Source organism: Ranitomeya imitator, chromosome 7 (assembly GCF_032444005.1).
Source record: "Ranitomeya imitator isolate aRanImi1 chromosome 7, aRanImi1.pri, whole genome shotgun sequence".
Classification (NCBI taxonomy): Eukaryota; Metazoa; Chordata; class Amphibia; order Anura; family Dendrobatidae; genus Ranitomeya; species Ranitomeya imitator.
Window position 1 is genome coordinate 10,173,494 of NC_091288.1, and position 13,887 is coordinate 10,187,380.

General features: G+C 42.0%; 1 protein-coding gene across 1 annotated transcript in view; it reads left to right on the forward strand.

The window, feature by feature from the left end:
* The first annotated feature begins 793 nt into the window (after window positions 1–793).
* The window catches only part of LOC138646063 (uncharacterized), an 87,271-nt gene continuing 74,177 nt past the window's right edge, over window positions 794–13,887 (forward strand). Inside the window, exons 1-2 of the mRNA XM_069735531.1 lie at window positions 794–943; window positions 3,164–3,260. Coding sequence (XP_069591632.1) covers window positions 794–943; window positions 3,164–3,260 — 247 coding nt within the window. The remainder of the gene's footprint in view (window positions 944–3,163; window positions 3,261–13,887) is intronic.

Genomic DNA, 13,887 nt, shown 5'->3' on the forward strand with positions numbered 1-13,887 from the left:
TATATACAAGAATATAACTACTATAATACTGCCTCTATGTACAAGAATATAACTACTATAATACTGCCCCTATGTACAAGAATATAACTACTATAATACTGCTCCTATATACAAGAATATAACTACTATAATACTGCCTCTATGTACAAGAATATAACTACTATAATACTGCCCCTATGTACAAGAATATAACTACTATAATACTGCTCCTATATACAAGAATATAACTACTATAATAATGCCCCCTATATACAAGAATATAACTACTATAATACTGCCCCTATAGACAAGAATATAACTACTATAATACTGCTCCTATGTACAAGAATATACAGTAACTACTATAATACTGCCCCTATAGACAAGAATATAACTACTATAATACTGCTCCTATGTACAAGAATATAACTACTATAATACTGCTCCTATGTACAAGAATATAACTACTGTAATACTGCCCCTATGTACAAGAATATAACTACTATAATACTGCCTCCTATGTACAAGAATATAACTACTGTAATACTGCCCCTATATACAAGAATATAACTACTATAATACTGCCCCTATAGACAAGAATATAACTACCATAATACTGCTCCTATGTAGAAGAATATACAGTAACTACTATAATACTGCCCCTATAGACAAGAATATAACTACTATAATACTGCTCCTATGTACAAGAATATAACTACTATAATAAAAAAAAGAAAGGAAGGGAGACGGCACTGCCAACACCATGAAACTGCTAGACTATTCATCATCAGGTGTATATAGTAACTGTTCGGTTATGAATCATGCTCCTGGATACGGGGTGCTCTTCACAACAACAGATTACGGTAATACACTTGCATTTATGAGAAAAAAGAAGTCGGCCCTCACCGATCCGTTAAAATTCCGTACTTTATTAAGTTTTCATATAAAATCCATGGCCGTGAGAGTGAGTGGCGGAGTTAGTGTGAGCAGGTGTAGACGACGGCCGTTTCGTGCTGTATAAACACTTCTACGGGTCAGTGTGCAGGAGGACGTGACGAAAGAAGAAATACCCCGGCCACGGCGTACTCCTCCCTCCTAAATCTCCTCCCATTATGCAACAAAATACATTACAAATTTTAAAAACGACAATCGTGAGCATATTTAAACACGAAAATTCATTTCACACTATACCCGTGCAGTAAAGCTATCATTGGACTAAAGATCTCTTGTGCAAATCATTACGTACGTTGTTATCTAGAAAACCGAACCTGTTCTACTCTTTTTCCAAAGGGACATTCATTTCTATTCTGCCGCATTATCGTATCTATAAATTAACTCAGACCACGTGTGTTATTCAGAGAAATACCGCCATGTCTATCCTGTCAATCGGACCTATTGCGCCAGTGATCATGATCCATTTTACTTCGCGTCTCAATAGGAGTTTATTCAGATTGCCTCCTCGCGTAGGTAAGGTGACTTTTTCAATCCCCTCAAAAGTTACAACCTTGGGGTTCCGTCCATGTTTCTCTTTAATGTGAGTAATCAGCCTGGGGACGCCTTTCCCTGATGAAATAGATTCTTTGTTCTCTGTACCTTACATATGGTGGACGTATCGTTTTGCCTATATAGTAGTATCTACAAGGACAGAATAGCACGTAAACAACATGGTCTGTTTTACAAGTGATCAAATCCGAAACTGAATGATCTATTGCCCCTATATGTAGAACCCGATCTGTTATATGGTATCTATAGAAGGGGCAATTAGCGCATTTATCGTTCCCTTTGGGGCCACTCGTGTTTAACCAATTTCTATCTTGTCTCTCAATGCGGTTCCTCACTAATTCATCCCTAAAGGTACCGTTACATTAAACGACTTACCAACTATCACCACCAGCGATACGACCTGGCCGTGATCGTTGGTAAGTCGTTGTGTGGTCGCTGGGAAGCTGTCACACAGACCGCTCTCCAGCGACCAACGATCAGGGGAACGACTTCGGCATCGTTGAAACTGTCTTCAACGATGCCGAAGTCCCCGGGTAACTATGGTAAACATCGGGTTACTAAGTGCAGGGCCGCGCTTACTAACCCGATATTTACCCTGGTTACCATTGTAAAAGTTTAAAAAAGAAAAAAACACTACATACTCACATTCCGATGTCTGTCACGTCCCCCGCCGTCCGCTTCCCTGCACTGACTGTGTCAGCGTCGGCTGTAAAGCAGAGCACAGCGGTGATGTCACCGCTGTGCTTTACAGCAGACGCTGACAGTCAGTGCAGGGAAGCGGACGCCAAGGGACGTGACAGACATCGGAATGTAAGTATGTACAGTTTTTTTTTTTTGTTAAACTTTTACAATGGTAACCAGGGTAAATATCGGGTTACTAAGCGCGGCCCTGCGCTTAGTAACCCGATATTTACCCTGGTTACCAGTGAACACATCGCTGGATCAACGTCACACACGCCGATCTAGCGATGACAGCGGGTGATCAGCGACCAAAAAAAGGTCCTGATCATTCCCCAGCGACCAACGATCTCCCAGCAGGAGCCTGATCGTTGGTCGCTGTCACACATAACGAGATCGTTAGCGGGATCGTTGCTACGTCACAAAAAGCGTGATGTTGCAACGATATCGTTATGTGTGAAGGTACCTTTAAGCTGAGGCTTATTGGAGATTAGGGGCCCCTAGCCATAATGTCTGCTGTGTCCTTATCTCGTTCCAATATGAGCCAGCTTTTCCTGATCGCTGATCTCATATGTTGATCCATAGCACTATATTGGAAACAAAATGTGAAGCTCTTCCCCACTTTCTTCTCTTTGACCTCACTCTTTTCCTCAGATATGGCGCCGCTAGATGTCCTATTCGCTTTCTCAAATGCTGCCCGTGACATTGCTTCTGGGTATCCTCTTTGTCTGAATCTCTTATCGAGTTCTGCAGACTGTCTAATAAAACCCTCATTTGTATTATTACATAGTGTATTATTAGCCCTTGTAACTCTTATAAATTGGCTATATGGTAGGGACGGCTTATCGTGCATAGGGTGAAAGCTATTGTGGCGCATCATTGCGGTTTACGGTACAATGACGTCCAGATCGAATCTGCCGATATCTCCACTACTATATCGAGAAACTCCAAACGCTGTCCCCCATATGTCCCCCGTGAGTGACATATTCATCGTGTTCTGTAGGTGGAGGTATTGGACAAAACTGTTGAGAATCTCCTCAGACCCGTCCCACGCGATGAATATGCGCTGTACCTGGAGGATCGGACGGCTTTAGGAGGAGGTAATCTGTGTCTTACTTTATGGTCCTCCATACTCTGCACTCTGCTCTTTTAGTCTGTGGCTTTGGCGGTGCCAGTCATATACGCCATTTACTCTGCACATAGGCACACTGCACCTTACCTTTTTATATTCTGGTGATGCAGATCTGACTGTGCTCCTCATTACATTATATCTTTGCATATTCACTTTATGCTTTGGTTCTACCTGCTATACCGCTTTTGGTTGTGCACCTTATTTGTTTATTTTGACTCTGTATCTTATTAGCATTTTTTGCCTATTCAACACCACTTGTTATACTCACATAGTATATATATATACATATATTTATTTATTTTTATTATATATTTTTTCACTTTAATTTTTTTCACTCTCCTGTAAGTGTAGCACGGATTTTTTAACATTTATAGGCATACCTTTTTGATATATATTTTTTATACACTTTTTCCATAATAATTTTTATACACAAATATATATTTTTTTAATACACATTTTTTTTACCTCGTACCATTTATGCAGAGTCAGACATTTTGTGGTATTTGACCTTGTCTTTTCTTTTATACTTACCTTACCTCCTTTTGCGACCGTTTTTATCTATTGATATTTTGATTTATTATATCTTCTTGTATAAATTATCCTCCAGTTACAGGCACATTCTGTTGTTGCCATTTTTTGCCCAAAATACATATGTATATTTATGTTTTTTAATAAAGGCATTTTATTAGATTGTCACTCTTTGACTTCGTTTTGTTTTATTTTTTTTTTATTATTATTTTCTATTTTATTTATTATTTATATTTTTGGTCATTTTCTTTTGGTATTCTATTCATATCTATACATACATTGATCTCCATACATAGGTTTTCTTGTTGTATCGACATATCTCAAATATAGCTTTATGGGTTTCAAGTAGACATTCCATGTAGAGTATATGAACCTCTCTTCAAAAAATCTTTACATTTTTCCTCGTGGCCGTGGACTCTTCCATGTACAGCCGGATAATGTATGACCACAGTGATCACTGCACACATCAGATAGAGGATCGCAGGCTGGCGCTCGCGCTGTAGATACAGCTCGGTGTTACGTGAGTGACTCGCGCTCATCAAATCCTCATTTAAAGCCGCGGGGCAGAACGCAGCAAGATAATATTGATTATTACACATGACAAATGTTATCACTTAATAGGTCAGCAAATTATCAGCCAGTTATCATGAAGATGAGCGGCGAGGACAGAATGTCCAATAATGGTGGTCATTACCAGAACCCCAGGAGACACGTAGGGGAAGAAGAACGCTATACATAAAACGCTGATGACAATCATTAGCCGCCAGCTCATTAGTCTGTGATTATTGTGGGTTGGATAATATTTTTACTTTTATTTATATCTTTTTTTTCTTTTATATAATAAATATTTAATGATCATTTTATTGTTGAATGTCTTTATGGAATTGAGGCTGATCATTTTAATATAATAATAATATAGTGACATTTGCTAATAGACTAAATATTAATAGATGTGACCAGTTCTGGTTAACCTAATGTACTAGATGACTGAGATTCGTAGAAAAGTATATGAGGCCCCCAGAGATGTATTATGTTGCAAATGTGCCCCCAGAGTTATACTATGTTGCACATGTGCCCCCAGAGTTATACTATGTTGCACATGTGCCCCCAGAGTTATACTATGTTGCACATGTGCTCCCAGAGATATACTATGTTGCACATGTGCCCCCAGAGATGTACTATGTTGCACATGTGCTCCCAGAGATGTACTATGTTGCACATGTGCCCCCAGAGATATACTATGTTGCACATGTGCCCCCAGAGATGTACTATGTTGCACATGTGCCCCCAGAGATGTACTATGTTGCACATGTGCCCCCAGAGATGTACTATGTTGCACATGTGCCCCCAGAGATGTACTATGTTGCACATGTGCCCCCAGAGATGTACTATGTTGCACATGTGCCCCCAGAGATGTACTATGTTGCACATGTGCCCCCAGAGATGTACTATGTTGCACATGTGCCCCCAGAGATGTACTATGTTGCACATGTGCCCCCAGAGATGTACTATGTTGCACATGTGCCCCCAGAGATGTACTATGTTGCACATGTGCCCCCAGAGATGTACTATGTTGCACATGTGCCCCCAGAGATGTACTATGTTGCACATGTGCCCCCAGAGATGTACTATGTTGCACATGTGCCCCCAGAGATGTACTATGTTGCACATGTGCCCCCAGAGATGTACTATGTTGCACATGTGCCCCCAGAGATGTACTATGTTGCACATGTGCCCCCAGAGATGTACTATGTTGCACATGTGCCCCCAGAGATGTACTATGTTGCACATGTGCCCCCAGAGATGTACTATGTTGCACATGCGCCCCCAGAGATGTACTATGTTGCACATGCGCCCCCAGAGATGTACTATGTTGCACATGTGCCCCCAGAGATGTATTATGTTGCACATGTGCTCCCAGAGATGTATTATGTTGCACATGTGCTCCCAGAGATGTATTATGTTGCACATGTGCCCCAGAGATGTATTATGTTGCACATGTGCTCCCAGAGATGTATTATGTTGCACATGTGCTCCCAGAGATATACTATGTTGCACATGTGCTCCCAGAGATGTATTATGTTGCACATGTGCCCCAGAGATGTATTATGTTGCACATGTGCCCCAGAGATGTACTATGTTGCACATGTGCCCCAGAGATGTACTATGTTGCACATGTGCTCCCAGAGATGTATTATGTTGCACATGTGCTCCCAGAGATGTATTATGTTGCACATGTGCCCCAGAGATGTACTATGTTGCACATGTGCCCCCAGAGATGTATTATGTTGCACATGTGCCCAGGGCCGGACTGGGACTAAAATTCAGCCCTGGCATTTGAAGTTACACAGGCCCACTTGTCACATGGTGACTGTATAATATCTTTGTACACTTGTAGGCAGGGCCGGTTTTAGGCAAAGTGGGGCCCTTGGCAAAGTTTAAAATGGGGCCCAAATGCTAACATATTATATTCTTGTATATAGGAGCAGTATTATAGTAGTTATATTCTTGTACATAGGGGCAGTATTATAGTAGTTATATTCTTGTACATAGGAGGCAGTATTATAGTAGTTATATTCTTGTACATAGGAGCAGTATTATAGTAGTTATATTCTTGTATATAGGAGCAGTATTATAGTAGTTATATTCTTGTACATAGGGAGAAGTATTATAGTAGTTATATTCTTGTACATAGGGGGCAGTATTATAGTAGTTATATTCTTGTACATAGGGGCAGTATTATAGTAGTTATATTCTTGTATATAGGGGCAGTATTATAGTAGTTATATTCTTGTACATAGGGAGAAGTATTATAGTAGTTATATTCTTGTACATAGGGGGCAGTATTATAGTAGTTATATTCTTGTACATAGGGGCAGTATTATAGAAGTTATATTCTTGTATATAGGGGCAGTATTATGGTAGTTATATTCTTGTACATAGGGGCATTATTATAGTAGTTATATTCTTGTACATAGGGAGAAGTATTATAGTAGTTATATTCTTGTACATAGGGGGCAGTATTATAGTAGTTATATTCTTGTACATAGGGGCAGTATTATAGTAGTTATATTCTTGTATATACAGTCATGGCCAAAAGTATTAACACCCCTGCAATTCTGTCAGATAATACTCAGTTTCTTCCTGAAAATGATTGCAAACACAAATTATTTGGTATTATTATCTTCTGTAATTAGTGTAATTAACAGCACCTGTAACTTACCTGTGGCACCTAACAGGTGTTGGCAATAACTAAGTCACACTTGCAGCCAGTTGACATGGATTAAAGTTGACTCAACCTCTGTCCTGTGTCCTTGTGTGACCACATTGAGCATGGAGAAAAGAAAGAAGACCAAAGAACTGTCTGAGGACTTGAGAAACCAAATTGTGAGGAAGCATGAGCAATCTCAAGGCTACAAGTCCATCTCCAAAGACCTGAATGTTCCTGTGTGTACCGTGCGCAGTGTCATCAAGAAGTGTAAAGCCCATGGCACTGTGGCTAACCTCCCTAGATGTGGACGGAAAAGAAAAATTGACAAGAGATTTCAACGCAAGATTGTGCGGATGTTGGATAAAGAACCTCGACTAACATCCAAACAAGTTCAAGCTGCCCTGCAGTCCGAGGGTACAACAGTGTCACCCCGTACTATCCATCGGCGTCTGAATGAAAAGGGACTGTATGGTAGGAGACCCAGGAAGACCCCACTTCTTACCCCGAGACATAAAAAAGCCAGGCTGGAGTTTGCCAAAACTTACCTGAAAAAGCCTAAAACGTTTTGAAGAATGTTCTCTGGTCAGATGAGACAAAAGTAGAGCTTTTTGGGCAAAGGCATCAACATAGAGTTTACAGGAGAAAAAAAGAGGCAAAAAAAAAAAAAAGGTCCCTACAGTCAAACATGGCGGAGGTTCCCTGATGATTTGGGGTTGCTTTGCTGCCTCTGGCACTGGACTGCTTGACCGTGTGCATGGCATTATGAAGTCTGAAGACTACCAACAAATTTTGCAGCATAATGTAGGGCCCAGTGTGAGAAAGCTGGGTCTCCCTCAGAGGTCATGCGTCTTCCAGCAGGACAATGACCCAAAACACACTTCAAAAAGCACTAGAAAATGGTTTGTGAGAAAGCACTGGAGACTTCTAAGGTGGCCAGCAATGAGTCCAGACCTGAATCCCATAGATGACCTGTGGAGAGATCTAAAAATGGCAGTTTGGAGAAGGCACCCTTCAAATATCAGGGACCTGGAGCCGTTTGCCAAAGAAGAATGGTCTAAAATTCCAGCAGAGCTTTGTAAGAAACTCATTGATGGTTACCGGAAGCGGTTGGTCGCAGTTATTTTGGCTAAAGGTTGTGAAACCAAGTATTAGGCTGAGGGTGCCAATACTTTTGTCTGGCCCATTTTTGGAGTTTTGTGTGAAATGATCAATGTTTTGCTTTTTGACAAATTCTCTTTTGTGTTTTTTCATTTAAGACAAATTCAATGAAGATAATAATACCAAAGAATTTGTGTTTGCAATCATTTTCAGGAAGAAACGGAGTATTATCTGACAGAATTGAATGGGTGTCAATACTTTTGGCCACAACTGTACATAGGGGCAGTATTATAGTAGTTATATTCTTGTACATAGGAGCAGTATTATAGTAGTTATATTCTTGTTCATAGGAGCAGTATTATAGTAGTTATATTCTTGTACATAGGAGCAGTATTATAGTAGTTATATTCTTGTTCATAGGGGCAGTATTATAGTAGTTATATTCTTGTACATAGGAGCAGTATTATAGTAGTTATATTCTTGTACATAGGGGCAGTATTATAGTAGTTATATTCTTGTACATAGGAGCAGTATTATAGTAGTTATATTCTTGTACATAGGAGCAGTATTATAGTAGTTATATTCTTGTTCATAGGAGCAGTATTATAGTAGTTATATTCTTGTACATAGGAGCAGTATTATAGTAGTTATATTCTTGTACATAGGGGCAGTATTATAGTAGTTATATTCTTGTACATAGGAGCAGTATTATAGTAGTTATATTCTTGTACATAGGGGCAGTATTATAGTAGTTATATTCTTGTACATAGGAGCAGTATTATAGTAGTTATATTCTTGTACATAGGGGCAGTATTATAGTAGTTATATTCTTGTACATAGGAGCAGTATTATAGTAGTTATATTCTTGTACATAGGGGCAGTATTATAGTAGTTATATTCTTGTACATAGGGACAGTATTATAGTAGTTATATTCTTGTACATAGGGACAGTATTATAGTAGTTATATTCTTGTACACAGGGGCAGTATTATAGTAGTTATATTCTTGTACATAGGAGCAGTATTATAGTAGTTATATTCTTGTACATAGGGGCAGTATTATAGTAGTTATATTCTTGTACATAGGGGCAGTATTATAGTAGTTATATTCTTGTACATAGGGACAGTATTATAGTAGTTATATTCTTGTACATAGGGACAGTATTATAGTAGTTATATTCTTGTATATAGGAGCAGTATTATAGTAGTTATATTCTTGTACATAGGGGGCAATTTTTATTATAAAAACCAAACATAAATACAATTATAATAAAAACAAAAATCACTCAGAATTACAAGAATTACAAAACACAATTCACTTTGGTCATATATACACAAGTACTAAATAATCAGATCATATTGATACATAAATTAAAGTGTCCACACCTGGAGGTAGAAGAAAATGAAACAAAAAAAAACAAAAAAAAAAGTCATATCATATTTCCTAACTGAATTTTACATTCCTCCATAACTTAATATTTCTCGGACTCCTTCCAACTTCTAGCGATTTTATCCACCGGAGTTCTGACATAACCTGAGCAGCCGCAGCGGTGTGATCAAACAGCTCATTGTGCAGTGACACCCGGGTTCTCATGTGCCAATGATAGTATTTAATGACGCTTATTATAATGTACATCGTCTCTCTGTCGATGTTACTAACAGTGGAGGGGACACCATAGATTATGTCAGAATACTTTAGAGTCCGCAGTCTGGGGATTTTTAGATTATCTGACACTTCCTCCCAGATCTTCCTCCCAGATCTTCCTCCCAGATCTTCCTCCCAGATCTTCCTCCCTCCCCAGCAATCACATATAAAGTGCTCCATAGTCTCCTCCTGCTGACAACCAAGGGGACAATTCCGATCAGAGAGACTCAGATGTTTCAGGTTCCCCCTGACAAAGAGCCGACTATGCAGTGAAAGCCAAGTGACATCAAACAGTTTAGGAGGAAGTCTTTTCCCGTTTAGGAACCTAAGGCTTTCCTGCAGGGTGGTGGTGACACAATCTCTCAGGGCCAGTGGAGAGTAGAAGAACGTCCTACATACATGAGCATACAGGTCTCTTCTCGTACTGCTCTCAATGTAAGACTTCTCCAGTCCCCACCTCCTAACACACTTCAGACCATAGTCCAGATACTGGGGGAGGTGGTCACCTGTCCATCTCCTCCTCTTGAGACTGCAACCTCGCACCCAAGATTCTGCAAAAGGCAATATCCAGTACCTGATACCCACAGAGAGCTACTGTTTGAGTCCCTGTTCCCAAAATTTACCTTTAGAAACAAGGAGTCAAAGAAAACCCTTGGATTCAACATATCCAGCCCACCCTCTCTCCGCCGTAGGTAGGTTATTCCCCTCTTTATTAGGTTCAACCTATTCCCCCACAAGAGCTGGAAGAACAGGCTGAAGAGCCTCGCTGAGAAAGATCCTGGCAAAGGGAAAATGACAGAGACATACAAGAAAACAGGGACCATATAAGTCTTCAACATTGCGACCCTTTCTCTGTAGGTCAGCCTCCAGTTCTTCCATCGCTGAACCTTTGCATTTCCGGCTTCCAATTTCTGCTCCCAATTTAGCGTGGCATTATCATCCCTTCCAAATTTAACCCCTAGGATCTTAATATGGGTGGAGGCTTTGGCAAACTGCCGCAGATCATAGCTGGGATCAGTATCTAATGTCCACAGAGCTTGACTCTTCTCAAGGTTGACCAGAGACCCTGAGGCCTCTGAGTAACTTCTGATAGACGAAGATAACATCTGCACCTCTCGAGGATTAGAGATCACCAACGTCACATCATCCGCATAGGCAACAACATTCAGAGGCTGGCAATGGGGGACCGGCACCCCCTGAAAATCACACTCCTGCAGTGACCTCAGAAACGGGTCTAGGGCAAAAACATACAGGAGCGGACTCAGTGGGCAACCCTGTCTCACCCCTGCCCCAACTCCAAAACTGTCACCCTGCCAACCATTAATCAGAGGAAAGCTCACTGCCTCTCTGTACAATGTCTTCAGCCAATCCACAAATTGTCCCGGAATACCGTACTTTGACAAAGTGGCCCACAGATAGTCATGATCAACCCTGTCAAAGGCTTTAGCCTGGTCCAGACTAACAATATATTTCCCACACCGCAGAGCTTTACATCTCTCAAACATCTCCCGTATCGAGATGACTGCTCCAGAGATGTTCCGCCCTTTTACTGTGCCAAACTGAGAGCCTGCCAACAGTGCTGGGGACAAACAGACTAATCTAGAAAACAGGATCTTTGCTAGAATCTTCCTGTCCACATTCAAGAGGGCAATCGGCCTCCAGTTCTTGATGTCGCTCGGCTCTTTACCTTTCGACAGCAGAATCAACGAAGACACTCTCATGGATGGAGGCATCAGGTGATTTTCTAGACAACTTCTATACACATCCACGAGGATTGGAGCCAGGAGGTCTCTGAATTTCCTATAAAATTCTGCTGTTATGCCATCTGGACCTGGTGCCTTCTTCAGATGTAATTTATCAATAGCCTCCTTAACTTCCTCCACCGTTAACTCCGCTGTCAAAAGGCGAAAAGTCCAGATCATTAGTATCAGGCGCAGGAGTTGCCTCCAAGAATTGAGCCATCTTATCTTTATCCAAAACTTTCCTCTGAAACAAGTCAGCATAGTAAGATCTCACCACCTCCAGGATACCCTCCCGTGAATCCTGCAATACACCCTGGAAGTCAGTGAGACCCGTGACCATCTTTTTGACTACCCTCTCCCTGCAATTCTCAAAGGGATCAGGGGCCCCCCAAGGACCCATAATCCCGTTCAAGAACCAGGGAGGTATACCTACTATACTGATACTGCCTTATCTCAGATTTCAGTCGGTCGATCTTCACTTTGTCATCCCCGCCCACCGAATATAGTGACTCCAATTCTTTACGCAGCTTTAGGTACTGGCTGTACTTATTCCTCCCTTTATTAACTGACAGTCTCTTTAAGAGGGATCTGATATCCTCCTTGACGTCCTCCCACCAGCCAGTCATGTTGTCATAGAAGTCAACCCTATCTAGATGAAGCTGGATAAGGGAGTAGACACGACTCTGAACATAAGCATCATCCAGGAGACTGGAATTGAGCTTTCACAACCCTCTACCGATGTCCGGACGGTTAGAGGTCCCCAGACAGAAGCACAAGGCGAGGTGATCAGAGTAAGGGACGACCTTCTCACTCAGGGTGTCGACAGCCTCAGTAGGACTCACAAAAGCAAAATCTATCCTACTGCTCCTGTTGGAACATGTATATGTGAATTTTGGCTGTCGACCTCCCTGTGCGAAAATGTCAGTCAGTCCAGACTGCATTATAATGTTATGTAGGACCTTCCCGTCCCTGGTCACTGTCCTGCCCGAGGAACTGTCACCTGATGTCAGTATGGCGTTAAAGTCCCCTGCCATCACCACCGGAAGAGAAGTGAAGAGGTAAGGCTTAACGTTATTAAACAGCTGGATCCTGTCAGTCACTGTCTGTGGTCCATAGATGTTAATAAGCCGGAGTCGCCTCCCATGAATAGTGACTTCCAGGACCAAACATCTTCCCATGACCACCTCCGTCATCCTATGCACAGTCACATCATTGGTGTTAAACAGGACAGCGACTCCGGCGTAAGGCTCCACAGCCAGTGACCAGAAAGAAGGACCGCACCGCCATTCCCTCTCAGCCTCTCTCATAAGCCCCAGAGATGTCAGTCGTGTCTCCTGCAGGAAAATGACATCGGTGTCCAGATGTGTGAGATGTTCATACACCACATGTCTCGTCCTCCTTGCCTTAATACTGTTGACATTACTTGAGGTTAGTGTTAATGAGAACCCCGCCATCACAACACAATAGAGAAGGAGCACAGTAACTGCCATCATCATGAGTCAGGGATGTTCTGTCCACCACCGGTGTCCATGTCAGACTCTACCCGAGGGTCTACAGATAAGGGCTTCCGCTTTGACGGAGGGTGGTCCTCTATGTCCCTGTCACACTCTGCATCAACTTTCCTCAACTCTGTCTCATAATCATCATCATTAGACTCCGATAAAACTCCAAACTTGTTGGACACAACCATCACTCCTGCAGAATTCTGAACCTTCCTGGTAGCACTCTGACCGGTGTCATATTCTGCCTCAGGTTTACGGGAGGACGTGCTCTTTTTCTTCCTTTTATTATGATTAACGCTCCAGTCATCAGATTCAGACAGTGATGCTGAAGGGGGGGCTACCTGAGGCTGCTGGACCTCCATGTTCCCCTCTGCACCCTCTATACCCTGCTTCTCTGGTGTTACATGACTGGACTCCTGGTGGGCATCTGGGCTGGTCACCATCTCTCCTGAAATTAAATCCTCCCCCTCATGCGCCCCTGCCACCACATCCTCATCCTCCTGAGCCTCTGCCCCTGCCAGTACAGCCTCATCAGGGAAGACTCTGCCGATATTATGCCAGGCGTCTGGACAGTCCCTGTGAGGGTGGCCCATCTTACCGCAGAGGTTACATCTAACATCCCGGCAATCCACAGCGACATGGCCGATATCCCCACACAGGCTGCACTTCACCACAGTACAGGCGTTGGCCAGATGACCTTTCTCACCACATTTGAAGCATTTCCTGGGCTGCCCGGGGTAATAACATCTTCCCTTCTCCCTCCCAATGAAGAAGGAGTTGGGTAAATGGGCAGTAATATTATTAAATTGCCGCAGTTTAACCACAGCTTTCCACCCCATTGTCCAGATACCATCCTCATCTCTGACCTTG